This window comes from Telmatherina bonti (assembly GCF_933228915.1).
Source record: "Telmatherina bonti genome assembly, chromosome: 11".
Classification (NCBI taxonomy): domain Eukaryota; kingdom Metazoa; phylum Chordata; class Actinopteri; order Atheriniformes; family Telmatherinidae; genus Telmatherina; species Telmatherina bonti.
In genome coordinates this window covers 28,611,594-28,631,312 of record NC_136629.1, presented here as the reverse complement: position 1 = coordinate 28,631,312, position 19,719 = coordinate 28,611,594, and the positions used below count along the sequence as shown (strand labels likewise).

General features: G+C 38.4%; 1 protein-coding gene across 1 annotated transcript in view; it reads right to left on the bottom strand.

Moving 5' to 3' along the window:
* Positions 1-19,719, bottom strand: part of LOC306762815 (protocadherin-15-like) — a gene marked incomplete at its 5' end in the record, with an annotated part of 165,886 nt that overhangs the window by 101,317 nt on the left and 44,850 nt on the right. The window contains 5 exons of the mRNA XM_079249435.1: positions 727-876; positions 6,160-6,294; positions 8,349-8,555; positions 12,051-12,163; positions 12,291-12,399. Coding sequence (XP_079105561.1) covers positions 727-876; positions 6,160-6,294; positions 8,349-8,555; positions 12,051-12,163; positions 12,291-12,399 — 714 coding nt within the window. The remainder of the gene's footprint in view (positions 1-726; positions 877-6,159; positions 6,295-8,348; positions 8,556-12,050; positions 12,164-12,290; positions 12,400-19,719) is intronic.

Below are 19,719 nucleotides of genomic sequence, written 5' to 3'. Positions count from 1 at the left end.
AAATAACAAACAAACAAGCAAAACAAAGACAATTAAACTGAACATTTTCAATATCTGACTTTTCCTTTTGCTGTTGCAGAGGGAATGCCAAGACGACCGATCAGCTTGGAGAGAAAGGATCATGCACCAAGTCAGAGGCAAAATGAGGACGTTTAGATGGACGTTGTGAAGACAAAGTGTGCACGTGAGCACGACTAGACTTGTAATACTTTAGACTATATTTAGGTTTAGATTTTTTTGTTCCATTTGTGCAAGTGTTGTTTTACGAAGAAAAAAAAAAAAAAAAAGATTAAATCCTTTAAAGTCAGTGCACTAATGAGAGCCGAACAATTATCCTAATCCAGAGAAAACAATCAAATTTGAGTCAAATATTCGGAAAACAATCCTACTTTTGAACCAAATCCCTTTTATGCATGACAGAGGATTGATAAATGGTAATCACAGAGGCCATCCACAATGAATTACCCCGGGCTGTGCACTGACAATAGAGATAAAAACATTCTCTGACTTGCCTGTTATGACTGCAGATGAGACAAAGGCAAATGTTCCTGGGATTTGCCTGTCAACACAATGCACTGGATTGTTGTGGTTATTCTCTTTGAGCATGAAAGAGCATCTGAGAGAGATTCTGTGTGATGGGGACAAAGACGTAGGGGTACAGAAGAGTGCCAGAGCGAGAGGCCGAAAGCGAAAGAGAAAGGCGAGAGCGATCGTTGGATTGATTACCTGTAGCACCGTATCCCCTGGCTGCATGTCTGTAAAGACTTCAACGCTGTAGGACACCTCAGCAAACGTGGGGGTATTGTCATTGGCATCAATAACCAGGATGTTGACAGTAACTGGGCTACTTTGCTGAACGCCATCTGATGCCACCATCTGTAAACACAGTAAATGGAAGCACTTATTCCAGAAACTAATGACCCATAACCAGTTCAATTTGTTTGCAGGAATAACTAATTACTCTTTCTACTTGAACCTTCAAGATTATTGGCTTTGACGAGTCAACGTGTCATAAAACAGTCTGTTTTTAACACCACAATAACTTTGCAGATGAATCTCTTCATTTTTCGTTCCATTAAAGTCTGAAAAGGTTTTAAAAATGAGAAGATGCTTGTTCAGTTTGTCTAAAGGACGGTTTTGGAATTGAACAAACTAAATATTTACTTGTCCGTGGCAGCACTCTGATCTTCAGCACTCTTCAGCAAAGGAGAAAAAAAATTAACTGAGCATTTACAACCAATTGTGAAGGAGACAGGAGATCTGAGCAACCATGACAGCAGTAAAGAAATACATGTTTCACTACATGGGGGGGGGGACACTTGTGATTATACTGTGCATCAGGAGGCTGATGTTGCAGCACAAAAACATTCACAGAGGAGCTGTTTGACAGAAGCACAAGATAACATATAAAACAGGGTTTTCTCTCCTTGCGATGCATCTTTGTTCTGCAGCCAGCCGCAGGAGCAAGATGCCAGGCAATTTTAGGGGAGATAGGAGGGAAAGTAGATTTGGATTTTCTGAGTCATTCCAACTGTAAGCAGACACAGTCTGTACTCACGTACATGTGTAGGAACCGACTGAAGTAAACAATGTCATGCATGTCTGCTTATCCCTATAATCCCCTCTCTTGCACACACAATAAGAGTAAAAACACAAAAACGGAACATAATCTTTGAGGAAGACTGATATCTATGCGAAGCGGATGTTTACTCTGCTTCCAGTCTGGGGTACTTAAAGTAATTACACATTTAATTTGAGACCTGCATTAAAGCAAAGATTTTTCTCAATAGCCAATTTAATAAATACATTAACTTCAAGCCTGAACCCATTTATCTTGTAAACATGTTAACAAGCTTGTGAGTAATAACTCTGAGTGCCTTCACTTCAAATAACTGATTCCATGAGCAACTTTGATTTTGTTTTTCATTTTGAGCATTGTGTGCTCAAATAAGCAGAAATATTTTAGTGTCAGATAAATGTATCCAAGATGTCAAACAAAGGCATGCAATGATTATAAAAAAAAAAAAAAAAAAAAAAAAAAAAGTCTTTTATCCCTGATACTTTTAGTGGCTGATTTGATTTCTGTCTGCTGTGCAACTCGCTAAGCCTTTAAGCAGCCACTGTGTGAAACACGTATAAACCAATATCAATACACGCAAAGCTATAAATACTCATGCAAAGCATTAAAAAGACACACATTGTGTTACTGTATGGATGCAAAGCTGGGTGGATTAAAAATAAAGAGTATACATTGGATGATAAAACACTTTTCTAAATGCAAACATCCTGCAACGACATCATGTTAAACTGTGTTGCATGTCCAGTAACATGAAAAGCATGGTGTCATACAGATAGTCTTGAAATATGCATTTAATCAAAATTTTCACACTTCTTTACACTATTGGATAAAACAAAATTGCAAACTTGGTCTAATCACATTAAAACAGTTTATGTTTACCCACTGCTTTGTGTCAAAACGGTTGGGATGACACAAATGAAAGGCTTTGGTGAAACATAACCAGGTAAACATAAAAGTGATTGTGATCATGGAAATGATAGGAATCGGGGAAACATGATCTCGCAACATGGCAGGCTTTAAGTTTTCGCAGTAAACAGAAAGCACCAAGTTTATTTGAAGAAAACAAACCTTTATGCCCAAAGCCAGATGTTAAATGTTGACACAGTATTAACTTTTTCAGGAAAAAAAAATCTGTTTATTGTTTTGCCTGAATCCAAATCTTTAAATCAGCTCAGTGAACTAAGTGGTATAATTTCCCTGACATGAATGAATAGTTTTTCTAATAGAAGAGAGCTGGTCCAGCGAGCCTCAGGCTGCACGCGGTGCCGTGTTTTCAACTGGCCGCGCTTACTTCTGCACCCCCACCGCCAAAAAGATAACACACTGACAAATAAAAGAACACATTCAGCTGAATTTACATCTTTTCCCTCAAATAATAAACTGAAACTGGCAAAAGAGGAGCCAGTTTAGAAATAATTCCATCCTTCTGTAAATATATCACATGACCTGTTTGGAAAAATCAGCATCAGTTTTTATGGTCTGCTGTACACGCAGCAACACACACAAGACTTTCTGGAGGATTCTGGTATCTAACTGATGTGGATAAAGTTAACATTAAAACATTTTAATTCTTCCCTAACATGCACTGGAAACAGAAAGATGTTTTGTGTGTCAGTAAAATCATCTGGGATAAAACACATCCTCTGTTAAATTGTTATTCTTTATGCAAATCCTAACAGAAGAGTCAAAATATTTCATTTCTGCAAAGGAAGACTTATGGAGATTATAGGGCCTTTAGCTTTTTACTGTCAAAAACAATGACAAGTGGTTGATAAGATATGCTAGAAATTTACCTTAACCTATTCAGCAATATCAAACCCCACTTACTCAAGAGATTCACTCGGTCGGGTTAGAAACTTGCAACAGACATGAGTTGTGGTGAAGAGGAGCAAATATTCCAACACACGGCCTCATTATACACAGAAAAATGACAACAGAGGTAACTGCCTGCATGTTAATAGCTTCTGCTGTAAAGTCTTGTCAGACAGAATCACGAGCTTAAGAGCTTTCTTCGAACTTAACAGAGCTTGAACTCCTTATTTGTCAAATCACTGAGAAAACTAGGACACCTAAACACACCTGACCACACACAGGATGAAAAGCTGTGTACACACACTAGTGTTATAAACTGCTGTGTTCACAGCACTTTTAGCAATCACACCCTCTATAATATCAAAACACACAGCGAATTGAGTCATTCTTCCTCAAACCTTCTGCAGCTCCTTGAGAGCACGCTGCAGGTTTTCTGTATAAAGGTACCTCTTATGTTTCCAGATGGAACAACGTTTAGTAAACTAAGCTGCTGACCAAGTGAGTAGTGTGAACAAAATGCAGTCTTTGTGATTACAAAAATGCCAAAATAAAGTTTAAAGATGCGTTACAGAACTTCTGCACTTTTCCCAGTGACACATCCTGTCCTGACGGCTGAACCACCATCCATCTGGAACACTACCTACCAGTAAAAAAAGGGTGTCTTATCTCTTGTTCTTTCTTTTCATTTTTCCTCTGATTGTTTCCTTGTGTTTGTTTTCTGAATTAGCCATTATGCGCGTTAAAAATGGCCGATGTGTTTACATCGGTTTGCTAGCTTGTGATGGGGCGTAAAGCCAAAGTCAGCACCAACGTCACGCAGCATCTTGGCTGAAAATGTTGAGGTGCAGTTTTTTTAGTGGAGGGATGGCTCCAGAAATGACATCAGACAAATCCAGAACGCAGAGTTTTAAGGTCTGAAAGTTATGTAATGTGTATTTAAAAATGGCAAAAATCAAACTGGATGATAAAAAAAACCAAGCAAAGTTATAGGTAACCAAGCTCTGTGTGTTGAATAGGGAATTTCATTTGTAAAGATTTGACTATTTCATGTTGTAAACTGGACATTTTTTAGAAAAAAAGCAGTTTTTATAATGATAGATTCCATCAATATATAAAGATAAAATAGGAAGCAGGGCTGGGCGATATATCGAATATACTCGAAATATCGTGGCTAGTCCCCTGTGCGATATAGAAAAAGCCTATATTCGTCATATTCGAGTATCCTGTTGTCAGGCAGTTGTTTTTAGCTGTGGGCGGGGTTTTCTCCCTCCTCCTCGACTCTCCACCGCTTTGCACAGAGAGTTAAAGCAAGCGCACCTAGTTACGTACATAACGTGAGCTACGTGCTACGTCATGAGAGGCAGCGTGGAGCCACTTTCTCGCTAAATTTGGCGACTTTTTGTGAAAAGCGACAAGCGACAAATCTAGCGACTTTTACTGGAGTTGTTAGAAACTTTCCTGGTGTTTTGGCGACTGACTTTAAAGCGCATATTGTGAAGTTATTGTCAGAACGAGAGTCTCCCCGTCCTAAAGCACTCAGTCGCTCCGGCTGCAGCTGCAGCCAGTCAGAGGAGCAGAGAGGACACCTGCACGACTCCACCTACAGTCACAATGAACAGTCAAATCCGCCACTGATCCCGCTCTGGATTACAGAGTGGGACGTAAATTACAAAGTTTTTCACGTCACGCAAAAATAATTAATTCTATTTGATTACATTCACAGCCTCTGTCACTGACTCACTTCATCCACTGTGTGTGTGACACAAGCATATTTATCTAGCTCGTCATGTCTCTAGAAAGTACAGAAATGAGTGGGAATCAAATCCTGAATTAAAAGCTGGCTGAAGCCGTTTATTGGAGACGATACGAGGACATTCTGCCTGTATTATAAGACTGATTTCTACGCTAAACTCTGCGATTAAAAAAAATACACGACAACTCAAAAACGTATCCATAAAGCAAAGCCTAATAATAGTTCATCATTTGAAAAGTCCCCCCCTAAAGCCCCTTTTTTCATATGTTACATTTATTACATCATGCAAAGTCACTTTATTTTGTTTTAAAATGACATGTTTCTGCCACTGCTTTAACTGTTCAATAAATATGGTTTTGATCAGTTTGCTTTGTTACAATTTCATCCTTTTGGCATAAATGTTTAAAATCAGCATATCTTAATGCAGTATGAACAATTACGTTTTAATGGAGACACAAAATCATCTTACTGATGCGATTGTAAGAACCAAAGCATTCATTCAAGGCTAAGGTAAATATCGAGATATATATCGTATATCGTGACATGCCATAAAAATATCAGGATATTACTAAAAGGTCATATCCCCCAGCCCTAATAGGAAGTAAATAAAAAAAAGAGTATAAAACTGCCAAAAATCTGTATATGTAGGGAACAGAAGGAGAAAAAAAAAGTGCCAACTCTTCTGGATGTAAAAGTAACTCAGTATAAAAATCTAGAAGAAAAAAGTTACTTAGTATCTTCATTTAAATTTTGCACCCTTGTACACAACAAATTCTTTTATTTTCTTGACTTGACAATGGATGTGATGTACCCTGCATGTGTGAGCCTGTTCAAGCAAATTAGCAGAATGTCTTAGATTGCTGCTTCTTGTCTCTTAAAAACAGCTCAAACTTCTAGAAAAGCGTCAAGTCAGCCTCTTAGTTTCGCAGTAACCTGTGACTTCTGCTAATGGAAAATGTAGGTCACTGAACTCGAGGGCGGTCATGCAGGTCGTTAAACTGAGTTGAAGACTCACCGTGAAAGTATAGGCCATCTGGTTCTCCCGATCCACAGGTTTGAGAAGCCTCAGGTAGCGGATTATCCCAGCCTGGGTAAGGCTGAAAACCGTGGTGTAGTCATCCAAGGTAATCTTCAACATTGGGTCTTTCGTCTTCGAAAGGAAAAAAAAAAAGTGCGTCAAAAGAAACATGGTGACATGAGTGTTTCATCATTGTTTTTTTTTTTTTTTTTGTTTCACCTCCAATGGCCGCAGGTGTGGAGCTAAAAAAACCCATCAAAAAGAACAGTTTGATGTGCCAAAGAGTTCAAAATGAATCTGCTGGCAGGTTTTTCATCTGTCTTCAGAAACCATTCGAGAACAAGTGGATGACAGAACCATAAAAATATGTCTTCTTTCAGCATGCTTGCATCAGTGACAATATTTTTCTAACTTCATTCAGTTGCAAGGACAAAAAAAAACAAACAACAAAAAAAGACTTATTCTTTCAAATAATGTAGCTTTCATTTAACAGCTTTTGTTTCGTTTTTATGGAAAACACAAATGAGAAAACAGTTTTACCAAAGACTAGTAATCATTACTGTGTCAACAAATAAAGTTGAAGTCCAGAGTGGTCCACTGCTGCAAGCCGGCTTCGATTCACGTCCATCAATGAGTCTTCTTCAGAGAGTTTGTTCAACATCAGAACAAGGTGGCTTATTGATTTTGTTGTCTGTGTCTCCACTTTGATTTGTTAATCTTCTCCCGAGACTGAGTAAAGGGTTATACTGAAAGATGAACTAAAGGAAGTGATCATTTGTTTTTGGCTGTGTGCATACAGTTTCTTTTCCCTCCATCAGAGTTAGTTTAAAGATTTCAAGGAGTTCCACGCTGTGGTGATTGAACACAAACATATACCGTGAAACACGCAACAGTTTCTAAACTCTGTGAAAGAAAAAGTTAGAACACATCCTTCGTCTTAGCACACACACAAGAATAAATTCCTACAAGAATATTTGGGAAAAGAAAGTGCTCAAAGAGAATAAGAAAAGACTTTGACAGGAATATCAGTCTGAATTATAAACCCAAAGGATACAATCAAAACACTCCAAACAAACACACTTTAATCCAAAAGTCAAGCACCAGTTAAATTATTCTTTACACACACACACACACACTGACATATCACTACTGGAGAACTAATTTGTATTCATTTAGTAATTAAAATATGAACTTTTCCACATTATATATAATGGCGTTCTAATTAATTTGATGATAATGAGTTAAAAATACGTCCAGCAGTGATGAATGCCTTTAATTTGTTTGTATTTCATAAAGTCATGCATGAATTAAAAGAAGGGATGTCCCAAGTCAATTTGCAAAGAAGGCTGATCAAGGTTTTGTTTGTGAATCTGTGTTAAATGGACAAACCCAGCTCACTTCAGATCCTTCGCTTATTGTAACTTATCGCACCTCAAGTATGCCAGATGTCATAGCCAGCTCTTTCAAAAGTACAGAAAATACTGGAAACCCACAGCAGAGATTGAGCTAACAGATGGCAGCTATCAGTTTTAATGATGACATGTTTACTGACACTGTTACTGCGAACAAAGTAGGATTGTTTTGTTTTTTTTGTTAATTATACAAAGAAGGAATGTATTCAAATTAAAGTATTTGGTTTAAAGTGGATATTAAAAATGGTCTCTCTCCAAAAGGACCTTTTGAGTAGAAAATCTCCATATCAAATGTTGAAAGCAAAAACTCTGACGCCAGTTTTATGCAGCGCTATTAAGCCATCCAATCCTTAAATTTAATTTGTGTCTCTGATATCAATACTGGCCCACTTTAAGTTATTACGTCTGCACTGTGCAGCTGTGTATGATGGAATAAAATGTAAATATTGGATTAAACTCTGTATCAGTAGATACTCGATATTTAAAATGACTCAAATTGGAGATTAAGTGCTAAGAAATTAGGTCAGGACATCCCTTTATTACATTGTGCATCATTCCATCTGAAAGCGCCCTGTTTACCTACAGGTGTATCACCAGGAGCCAGCTATATGGAAAATAGAATAGAGCAGGAAAATGACTGATGAACATTGTATTTTCTGTAAACAGACAACACAAACACATTAGGAAGTTTGGATTTGAATCAGTTTTTAACTAATGTTGTGTCAGTGCTTACATTTCTATGCGTCAGTTATGCATCCCGTTTTTCATATTTACCTCTTCAATGTCATTGTCCAAAGCGATGATTTCCAGTGGGGTGCTGAGGTTGGCACTGGCTGAGATAGTTGTACCCACAGGGGAGGACTCACTCACATATCCCCGATAGGTGGTAAACTGAAAATATGGTGCCTGGTTGTTCTCATCCAGGATTTCAATAATTAGGTCAGCAAAAGCAGGCAGGGGATGACCGTTGTCCTGTTCCGCCTAGAAATAAAATGAACAAAATGAAATACATTTCCCAGTGCGACCAATGTCAACAAAACTACTGGACTGGAAAGTTATTCTGTCCCAACCCAGAAAGCAGACATGAAGATAAAGAGATCTAATTTCTCTGAGTGTCATTGCATTACAAAAAGCAATGTCAACAAAATTAAATCAGGGTCCCAGTTAGGATTAGAAACTTGTAATTACCAGTGCCACTTAACACAAATACCATCATTTGCAACAGGGAGAGCAAAGTAATGGCTCTTTTGTTGCAGTAAATAAGTGATCGCTGAAAATATAACCCAAGTCACGGCCAAACCTAAACACTTAACTATTAAATATAATAAGTACTTCTTTACAGTTTATCTCTGTGGTACCAGTGAAAACTGAGTAGAAGGGAACTCCATAGGTTTCAGTAAAGTTGTTCGTTCAAAGCCTCATTAATCAACCATGAAATCCGTCTGATCCTTAATTTTCATTTAAAAATTTATCCTAAAAATGAATTCTATTATTTTTCTTTTTTTTTCTCTTATATTGTACACTGCTGATTTAACTCTACAGCTGCAAAAGCAGAGAGGACAAGGAAGCTGCCAGATCATCTGAAACAAGCCAAAAGCAGCCTTCACACAAGTAATGTTGACAAGCAAAAACAAAAAGAAAGGATTAGAAAACTTCACAAGCACATAAATAAATTAAATAAATAAATAAATAAATGTTCAAAAGCTTTTTTTAATCTATCAAATAACAGAAAATGCTACATGATGCGGTACAATGCAAGAACACACTGGGCAGGATCTGACGACCTAGCCAATGGAAATCCATGGCGATATTTTGTATTTTATTTGTTATTTGCGGAAACCTTTCTATAAACTCATGCAATCTTAATTACCACAGGACAATAATTTCCTCTGATGCTATTTAGATAACGCCCGGCGATCCTTAATCAGACGAAGCGGTTAGGAAAATGAATGAATGCTATTCATATAACATTCCTCTGCATGCAATCAGAGTTAGCACTGATTTTACCAATGCTATACTCTAAACAAAACCTGATATTTTGTTCTTAACCTACATATTTTACACATAAATACAAATACTATCTTTAAACAGATCCCTTGTAATATAAGTGAAAAGTCTCAGCTGAGCTAGTACATGCAAAAATGCATTAATGGATCTGCATTGATAATCCATTAGTATTTAGGTTGCATTTGATAAAACGTATTGAAGTGTGATAATCACCAGAATGCAAACATTATGTCCTTTTATTTTCCTGCACAGCTGGTTGGCCACATAACAGCCTCTGTAACATTGCATCACAGAACTTTAATATAAATCTAGAAGCTTCAGCTGTCTGTTTGCACATAAAAAAAAAAGAAGAATCTGTAAATAAACTCATAATAATATCTGTCACCACCACAGAGACCAAACCAAATGAATGTGATCCGGTTGGGCTTTCACTGCAATCTCTCCCCACTTAAGCATATGTCACCACTGCCTCCCACACTGGGGGGTGCCTCAGAAACATGAATGCTTTGAAAATCCACATGGAGAAGGGGACTGAGGCGGCAGATTAAGCCAGAACCTGTAACAAATTTTGCACATTAGCTCTATTTCACTGTCCTTGTGTTTGAGAGTGTGGATAGTAACCCAAGTATATGCATGTCTGAATAAACGGGAAACCTCATGGGTCAAAAGATCCTTTTCTTCCTGTTGCTGGAGAATACTTTTCTTATGAAGGCTTTCTGCAACACAACACTGAGTCATCCAGTTGTGCTCCCTTCAGCTGTGGTTCACACTTGTTGTTTTTATCACAGTGTTATATGAGACTCCTCGTAAAAAAATCTTAGTTTTTATTATTGTCTGAGTGATAATAGAGATTACCTACACTGTGCCAACCAAGAGATCTGATCTGTGCACACACACACCTGGGGAAAAGTGCTTTCATTGACACATCTGATGTGTCTCTTTAGATATTATCTCTTTCCTTGACATTTACACACACACGTGCACCCACATACACACATATTTCTGTCTGTGAGAGACAAGACAGGGCGCAACATTACACTGTTGCCTGGTGATTTAGCTCTTTTGCAGCGTCCCCATTTCCCGGTGGCGCTGGTGCTAAATGACCTGCTCTCTCCATCAACAACACACAGGCCAGCTTGAGATTCACTGCTACCAAAAGTCACCGTTTGTCAATCAATCTTGATCCTTCTATCCTGATTCCTCTATTCTTTCAGTGTCATGCTGCACCTCATCTTGCTTTCTTTCTTTTTTTTTTTTTTTGTTCCTAATCTACCACAATATTTTGCTCCATCTCCATCGGCCACTCTCCCTTGTCTTCATTTCCTCTGAGTTGTCTGGGTGGATGTGCTTCAATCAGGAGCACTGATGACTATTAAAGAACAGATGTGTTTTCTGAAATTTGCCATAGAGTCTATGGTACATTTTCCATCTGTTTAATCAAATGCATTATGTGTGTATTCCAACTACACCAATATGTGATGTATCAGTACACTCTCTATTCCTATTTTCCTGCTTTTCTGAATCCAGAAAGAACAGCTGCTCCACCTCTGAATGACTCAGATAAATACGGCCCCAAGCACCCACCACACACACCCGCAATCTATCTTTTTTTCCCACTACTTCCCCTTTGAACTCACTCCATTCCACACAATCCACCCCAAGGACATGCAAATGCTGCCAATATGATCAACATGCCTTTCCTCAAGTGGACAAAAAAAGGTCTTCCGCTTGTGTCTTTGCTCCTCACTTTTCCTTGTAAATAAAAGGTTATAAGTACTCAGAGGTGTCTGGAGGTTAGTTACAGAAAGTTCATATGCACTGTTGCTCTGCACCAGCATCTGAAGCAAGCTCGGCTCGGAATTAGGATTCATGAGAGAAGAACAGCCTATCCTCCTGCTAAGTCCATAAATCATAACGTGTTTCTCACCCATGTTTCCTAAGCACGTAAAGATAAGGTCAATGGCCTTCAGAACAGAGATTATCTAGGTGAAGCAGGTAATGCTATGCTAAAGCTATCAAAATAAAAGTTATACTTGAGGTGGCACAGAAACGGTAAACATATAAAACATAATTAATATTTTTTGGCGAGTGCAGCTTTGTTTGCCTAACAGGGAGGGGTGGGATCAATCAAAACTTCACTTTGGGCTGAACCTTGAAAAGAAACATGCTGCATAACTTTTAGGCAAGTTATTTTTGTTTTTTCTTTCATGTCTTGTTTTCCACAAAATTTAAAGGTGAGTGTGCGAATTTGAAAAATCCAAAGCATTCTATTTCAAATTGTGTTTGCAGTGATTCTTCATCACATGCTCTTCTTGTACACAGTGCTGAACAGGTTTTTATAAAGGCCATACAGTTCATTAAAATCCTCAAAATAAATCTTTCAGATGACATCCTACAAATATCAATAAAATCAACACTTTTTCACAGAATGATACAGTAATTAAGGGAACGGATCAAACGCATTCTTACCTTGATTATGAGTGTGAACCTCTGGTATAGATCCCTGCTAATCGGCTGCAGAACATTCAGTTCTGCAGTGGTCCTGTTCAAGGTGAAATACTCTCTGTATGTGTTTGGTTGACCTGCAGTGAGAAATGATACCGTGAAAGGGGTAAATCAGAGAGAACCGTTCGAGAACAAACTGCGGAAACCAACTGTAACAGAAAGCATTAAATGTGAACAATCAATGAGGTTACGTGAAAAACGTACCAACCAAGATGTAATAAAGAATACCGGGTCTGTCTGATGGTGGCTGTATGTTTCTGTCCATGTCCACAGCCCGGATGGGTGGGGTCACGTTCAGGGGGTTCAGTTTGCTCTGCATCATGGCATGAGGAGGAACAATATACCAAGAAAATCAGATAAAAAATACATTTATTTTCCTTTGATGTTGCAAAGACAGCATCTTGGAAAGAAATGCAGATCTAGTGACTGCATTCTACGCAGTATGCATGTTTATGCAGACATTAAATCTTCTAGTATGGAAAATTCTGCTTACAGAAATGGAAAAAATGAGACACAATTTTCCCCAAGAAAATACTTTTTACTGCTTCACATTAATATTTTGACTGCGGCATAGTCTTATGTGATGAACTGAACATTATCCACAACTCTATGCTTCCACACAAAAACAGTGTTCTCTGGAGAGACTGATGTGGTCTCTCCAACTGGCCCATAAAGATGTTTTCTGCATATAAAGGGCAGGAATGAAGCTGCAGTGGTTGGGCGTCACCCCAGCTTCACTTGCTGATAGCATATTTCACTTATGGAGGAATATATACTTTGCATAAACAGTAACAGAATTTGTGTCTGGTTGATTAGGTCTTTGTAGTAACAGATTTTCTTGGCAATGAATGTTACGCAGTTGGAAAGCCTTTTTATTTCCCTTTTAAATGCAACTGCATGTGTAACAAAAGCACATTTGGGTGGGGGGGGCGATGAGCAGCAGAGTTGAATGTGTGGGTTGCAGCCATAAAAATCTTGTCAATCCTTTCACTAACAGCTTATTCTGCTATTGAATTGTTTAAAACTTCTGGTACCTCAGATGCCACTAATCAGGTGTCTGAATGGCACTTGATTAGCAACCCCTGTGAGCATGGACCCTACTAGAGCAGTCAGCCGGTGAATGCTTGGGAGTATGCCCCATTTGACGCCAACAGCTTCCTACCCAGTGAATCCAGAACAGACTGCACACAGCCAACCTCCAGTCTCATAAGGGTGATATCACGCCCATTTGTACTGATGTCCGTGACATGTGCACTGGAACCTGAACATGTGAAGGAATGGTATGTTTAGGTTTGTGGCAATGCGGCGCTGCACCTCCCTCATTGGGAGAACAAGGTTTCCCATCACTGTAGACGATCACAATGCAGAGAGATATCTTGATTCTGCAGCCAGTTAATCCCATACCTCCAGAGTCTGGGACCAAACTCCATCATACATGATGACACGTCTCGCCCTCAGAGAGCAGGATTCATCAGACACTACCTCCATAATTTATAGCAAAATAAGTTGTTCTGAATAAGTAAGCCAAAAAAATTTTTATGGGCACAACTCTGCTGCTCATCCTGCAAATGCATTTTCTTTACAAAAGGGGAACCATTTAAAAGAAATCCACAAGTTTTTCAATGGTATAGGATTTCGTGCAAGGAAGCAATATTTTAAACAAAGAAATATTTGATCAAATGGCAGATTTCTGCTTTTTGTGCACAGTTCATTAGTTGTGCCATACTGTGTCATTTCAGTATAAGCCTTAGCTAACTCAGTAACAAATAACTGCAGAATTGTGGAGGATGCAGTTGGACTTTCCCTCTCTATATCTGGGGGGTTCACAATGCTGGATTATATGAAAGGGAGCAGTAAAACCTCTAAAGAATCCAACATTTATAATGTGAATTCATTGTCTATTTCACTGATATTGCTACGTGCATTAACAGCCACAATTCTTAGCACACTGGCTAATTATTTTTCATGTGGTTGAAAGAAAAAAAGAGAGTAACTTTAGGTCAATTTCTAATCAGCATGCTCATAATTAGGGTTAAATACTGATGAACATCGAGGGTCATTCGTTTGTGGTTCTGTATATATTGCTCATGTATGGTTATAAACAAATATTTTAGGTGCTTTACTCCCACACTTTTCCACCAACATTTGGCATAGTTGGAATATGTTTAGCTAATCACATTTAAGAATGCCTGCACTCATGCAAAATGCTTCCATAACCCTGTTACAGTATTTGTGAAAATGTAAATAGGCCCGTGTAGCACATGGCTAACAGCTTCCTGGTAGAGGAATCCCTCCCTTAGGGGGGTATATTTTTATCCCTCAGCTCTGGAGTAATCCTTACACCCCTCCCCAATCAGCCCTCTCGCTTTTACAATGTATGGAGGTGCACTAAATCAAATCCCCCTAGCGCTGCACAATGATGATTAGCTTTAATACCCTCCTCCAGCAGTCATTATCCTGGGGACTCCAGAGCCCACACTATATCCCCCCCAGGGCAAAAAAAAAAAAAAAAAAAAAAAAAAAGAAAGAAAATACAGATCAACTTAATAATGTCTGTCAAACCATTGTGATTAATTACAACACACTCATCAATTCCGTGTAGACAAATCTCCTGGTGGACAGACATGCTAGCGTAATGGTTGAATTGCAGAATGGAGAAAAGACAAAAACTGTGCACACTGCACAGGCAGGCGTTATGCATGGGACTCGCGCATTTCATATGTCTCTCGTGCTTTCATGCAACACATCCATTTGCTCATGTAGTGAAAAACAAATTTACAACTGACACCGTTGCAACATGGGAATAAGAAAATTACACAAAAGCAGCAGCTATGATATTTACAGACCAATCAAATATCCATTCCGAGGAACAGTTGCTTCTTTCCTTTTTTTGTTATGTAGTTATCAGAGTACACCTCAGAACTTGTATGAAGAGATAACTTGGCGGGTAACCATGGCACAACATCTTTGTGTTACAAGAAAATTAGCGAAGCACATGGTTTACCTTTTAAAAGAGATATCTTATGAGTATTTTTCCAAATGGGGTTGTGTGAGTATTTATTGTAATTAGCTTCTAAACTGTTGCAGACAGAGGATACATCCCTCTCTCTTTTGGAGACTTGAAAGAGATGAAGAAGAGAGAAACTAAACTCACATACACTCAGATTTGAGCCACCACATAGGTGATTTTATTATTGTTCAATCAATCACATCAGTAATATCAGCACTGATGCAAAGAGATGATGAAAGCGATGCAGTGTTATTGATATGATGATGAGAATGACACGAGGTACTTATTGCAACACTGTGTCAGATCACAGACTTGCTTCATAAATCCAGTACAAGTTACTGTTTAATGCAAAAGGAAAAACCTGCAAAATAGAAACTGCTTGAATTGTCTGAGTTTCCATAAATTAGTTTGAAAAAATATTTCTTCTGTGGTTTTGTTCTATGTACCATTAGTTTAGTTCCACCATTAGAAATCCTCTTGGATTTTCTGAAATAAGAGAGCTCTAATTGTCTACAGAGGAATAAAATACTTCCAAAAAACCTTCTTCGAAAAGAGAAAACCTTAAAAGAATTTTTAAAAATTGTACAACAGTACAATTAGAAGAGTACTTAAAGGTAGGGTAGAAGATGCTGGAAAAACAGGAAAAGCAAGCTACACTTTGAAAATGCACAATTTAAAAGTCCAAAATCCTTTCCTCTGGCTTCCCTCTGAAGCCTGACCTCCACAGGAACACACAATTCCTGTTCCAGAGGGGTTGAGAGGGAGGGACAAATGACAGCTGAGTTTAACAGACACATCACCATCAAATTGTTTAGTACGAGACAATTAAAATGATTGGATGGTGTTTTTTGCAGCCACGTCTGTTCGACAGGTGACTAAATATGCTTATTTTGGTATTACAGCATTTAATTAATTGGCTGCAGTCTGAGTGTGAAGGGGATTTTGAGCAATTTATAGTAAAAAAAAAAAAAAAAAAAAAAAGCTCCTGGAAAACATCTTTACCAAATACAGCATGCTTGGAAAGGCTGGCAGGAGAAAAGAAATCTTTTTATAAAGACCATGACAGGATGGGTTAGGTTTCTAAGGTTGCATCTGAGCAAACAACAAGATATGTGGAACAAAGTCCTCTGGAGAGAGGAGACCTAAGCGTACATGCCTGACCACAATGCCCTGCTCAATGTTTGACGAAAACTAAATGCAGCATATCACCACTAGCACGTCATACCAACTGTCAAGGGCTGTGGTTGAAAAGTGAACATGTGGGCTTGTTTTGTAGCCACAGGACCTGGGCACCTTGCAGTTATTGAGTCAAAAGGGAACTGTCAGGGCCCTCTAGACCCTCAGTGAGGGGCCTAATGTATTCCACAAACCCATTCCGAAACTTTCTCAGCTTTAGACATATCATGCAAACGACTAATTTCACCTAAATCTGAGATAGACCATAGGATGCATTTAGCTCCACGTCAAGCATTGTAACTGCAGAGATCTGTTTCAAATTAGAGTCAAATTTATCACATCTTTTTTCCCAAATTAGTGGGCTGTGTAATCACTAATTACACCTTCTGTGGAATCACAAATCACTTGAAGACTTTTCAGTGAAATGACTGCAACTGAAGGGTGCTAGAAATATAACAAATAAACAAAAAAAATAAGAGCTATCCAGTCTGAAGCTCATAATAGCTGCTGGCAGAGACAGATACAAAACATCACTATTAATTTCCAAGCCGTGGCTTTCTGAAGGATCATTTTCAGTGAAAAATTGGATGTTACCGCCAAAGAGGATGGACACCTACATGACTTTGGTGCAAAACAGCAAGGTTTTTAGAAGCAATTTGAGCAGCGATACTAATGGATGACAGGCTCAGCAAAAGCATTTTGCCTTCTGGGATTCTCGTACAGTCTGGTGTCTGAAGGAGTCCTGGGCAGCAGTGGGGATTTTCTATTTAGCCATTGCATGGTAAGATACGACAAATGGTCTAGACTGTCATGCTGTGGCTCTAATCATGATTGCTGCATCCTCTGGCTTGTTGCTTGTGTTCAAGTTTGTTTCTCCAGTTAAACACTGTAATGTAGATTTGTCCCTAATTTACTTAAAGACAGAGGTATAAAACCAAGTGCCCCAGGATTAAACACAATTTTATCTGTTGGAGAATCTGTACAACAGATAATATTGTGTATAAAAAAGACAAATCATGGCTGAAAAAGAGGTATCAAATCAAACTTATTGACTTACTGTGGCAGTAAATTAAGTGAGCTGCAAATAAATGAATAGCTGCAAACCTCAATGAACTGGAAGCAAATTTGTGAAGAAGAGTCGGCCAGAATTCCTCCGAAATGATCTGTAACACTGATACCACCATATAGAAAATGATTGCTTCGTGTTTTTTGAGCTTAAGGGGATTTAGCCAATTATAAACTCATGGTGTACTAAGCTTTTCACATAGTCCATCTGAATTTTTTTACTTAGTTGTTGTTAAACGGATAATGACGTGTGCTATGCAATGTTTTGTACTTTTCTGTTCATCTGACTTTATATGAGTCATTATAGTCATAAAAAGTTGTTTCTAAACTGCTTAGTTGTACTCTGGTGTTTAGTTTCATCCATTCATTCATTTTCTATATGAATTAGGGCGTGGGGAGGGGAGGCTGTTGTGCAGTTAGCAGATTAACAGCATGGTGAATCCTGAACATATCGCCACAGAGAGACAACCATTTATACTCTCATAGTCCCACATAGAGAAAATTTAGAGTGACAAATTAACCTAACATGTCTTTGGATAGTGGGAGGAAGAAAACCCTTGCATACACAGCAAAAACATGCAACTCTGTTTTGTTTTTGTTTTTTTGTTTTTTATTTCCATCTGTATAATTCCAGCAATCGTGGTCAAAGCAAGTTCAAAGTATTAAAATTTGTTTCCACAGAGGAAGTTTGCTTTAAATGACTTTAATGACTTTCAACTTTTCAATGATTTGTTTTTTAGTTTTTTTTTTTAGTGTGCTTATTTATTTATTCCTTCATTTTTTGTATTTTATTTCATTTTACAGTTTCACAACACATGACCACGAGTTATTGCCAGATAGGGAATTAAGTGCAAAGCCAAAAGTGAAAAACTCTTGATCCACCGCACCGAACAGTTGCACAACCCTTTCACCATAATTTCAACAATAAAAGTACAAGCATGTATTCAAAGCAGTCATTTCTTTTTTTTTTTTTTTCCTTTTTTTTTTGTCTTGTCCAGCATTTAAGCAAGCAGACTGATGTTCTGGATGCTGTGTTCTGCTGAGCAAATTTATTTTGCCAAGGGGAACTTTTATAGATGTAATGATCCCATTGTATTTCTTGATTCTTATTTTATTTTTCTATTTGCTTTGGATAATAGTTTGTATTACAGAATTTATGCTGCTGGACCTGGCCGGAAAGGACAGGAAAGGGGCAGAAAGAGAACAGAAAAGAGAACATAAAAACAAAAAGAGATCAATGCATACACGTATATGCACATACACACCCACCTACATATATATGTATATACACTCACACATACAGTATATATATACATATATACACACACACACACACACACACACACACACACACACACACACACACACACACACACATAAATATATACACCCACACAAGCCAACTCTAGATTCATGGTCCCTGTGGAGAACAAAACCATTGACAATCAGGAGGACCAGAAACTAGCAAGTTAAATCAAAAAGACAGGAAGAGAGGTACCTGCTGTTAATGTATAAACTTGCTGGATGACTCAGTGACTGTGACACATGCAGAACATTCGTGCAGAACATTTAGAGTGGAACGTGTTCAGAGAAGAATGATCATGCCAATGTGACCCCGCCCGCCTAGGGCTAGAGGCAGGCCAGGAGAACCCAGAGACCCAGGTAACCAACAGTCACCCCCAGGCACAGACCCCAACCACCCCACTCCGGAGCCAGCCATGCATCCGCCCAGGAGGTGGCGAAGGAGGTCCCCAACCAGAGTTCCCCGCAGTCAGGGGGAACAGGCCCCAGCAGGCCCAGGCCGGCAAGGGCCGATCCCGCCGGGCACCGGCCACCCAGGGCAGACAGAGCGCAGGCCCCAAAGCAGTCATTTCTATGCATATGCAGTATATACAAAATTTGCCCATGTTTGTTGTTTCTTAATCTTAAGGTAAGCCTGGGTCTAACTCGATCATCTTCAGTTTTCTCAGCTGTACTACATACAATACTGTATATCCCACCGTGGCTTTGTTGTAGGCTTTAGAGTTTAATAGTCATTCTTGAGTTAATGAAATGTAATTCTTAGTTGTTGAAATCACATCACCCCGGTATAATTCACCAATACCTGATGCAGGGGTGGGAAATCGAATAGAAAAAAATCAAATATCAGGATTTTTGCATCACAACTTTAAAATTTATTTATTTTTGTTAAAAAATCAATTTCTTTTTCTTACAAAATGCAGATGATCTGTTATAAAATTTTGTCATTTTTATTGTTTTCATTGCTCTTTTATTTGTCTTATTCACTTGTGATATAGTAGCAGAATGATTTTGTTTTGTTTTTTTCCTGTTTGTGTCATGTTTTTTGCCATCCTGATCTCCTGGCGCTCATCATTGATTACT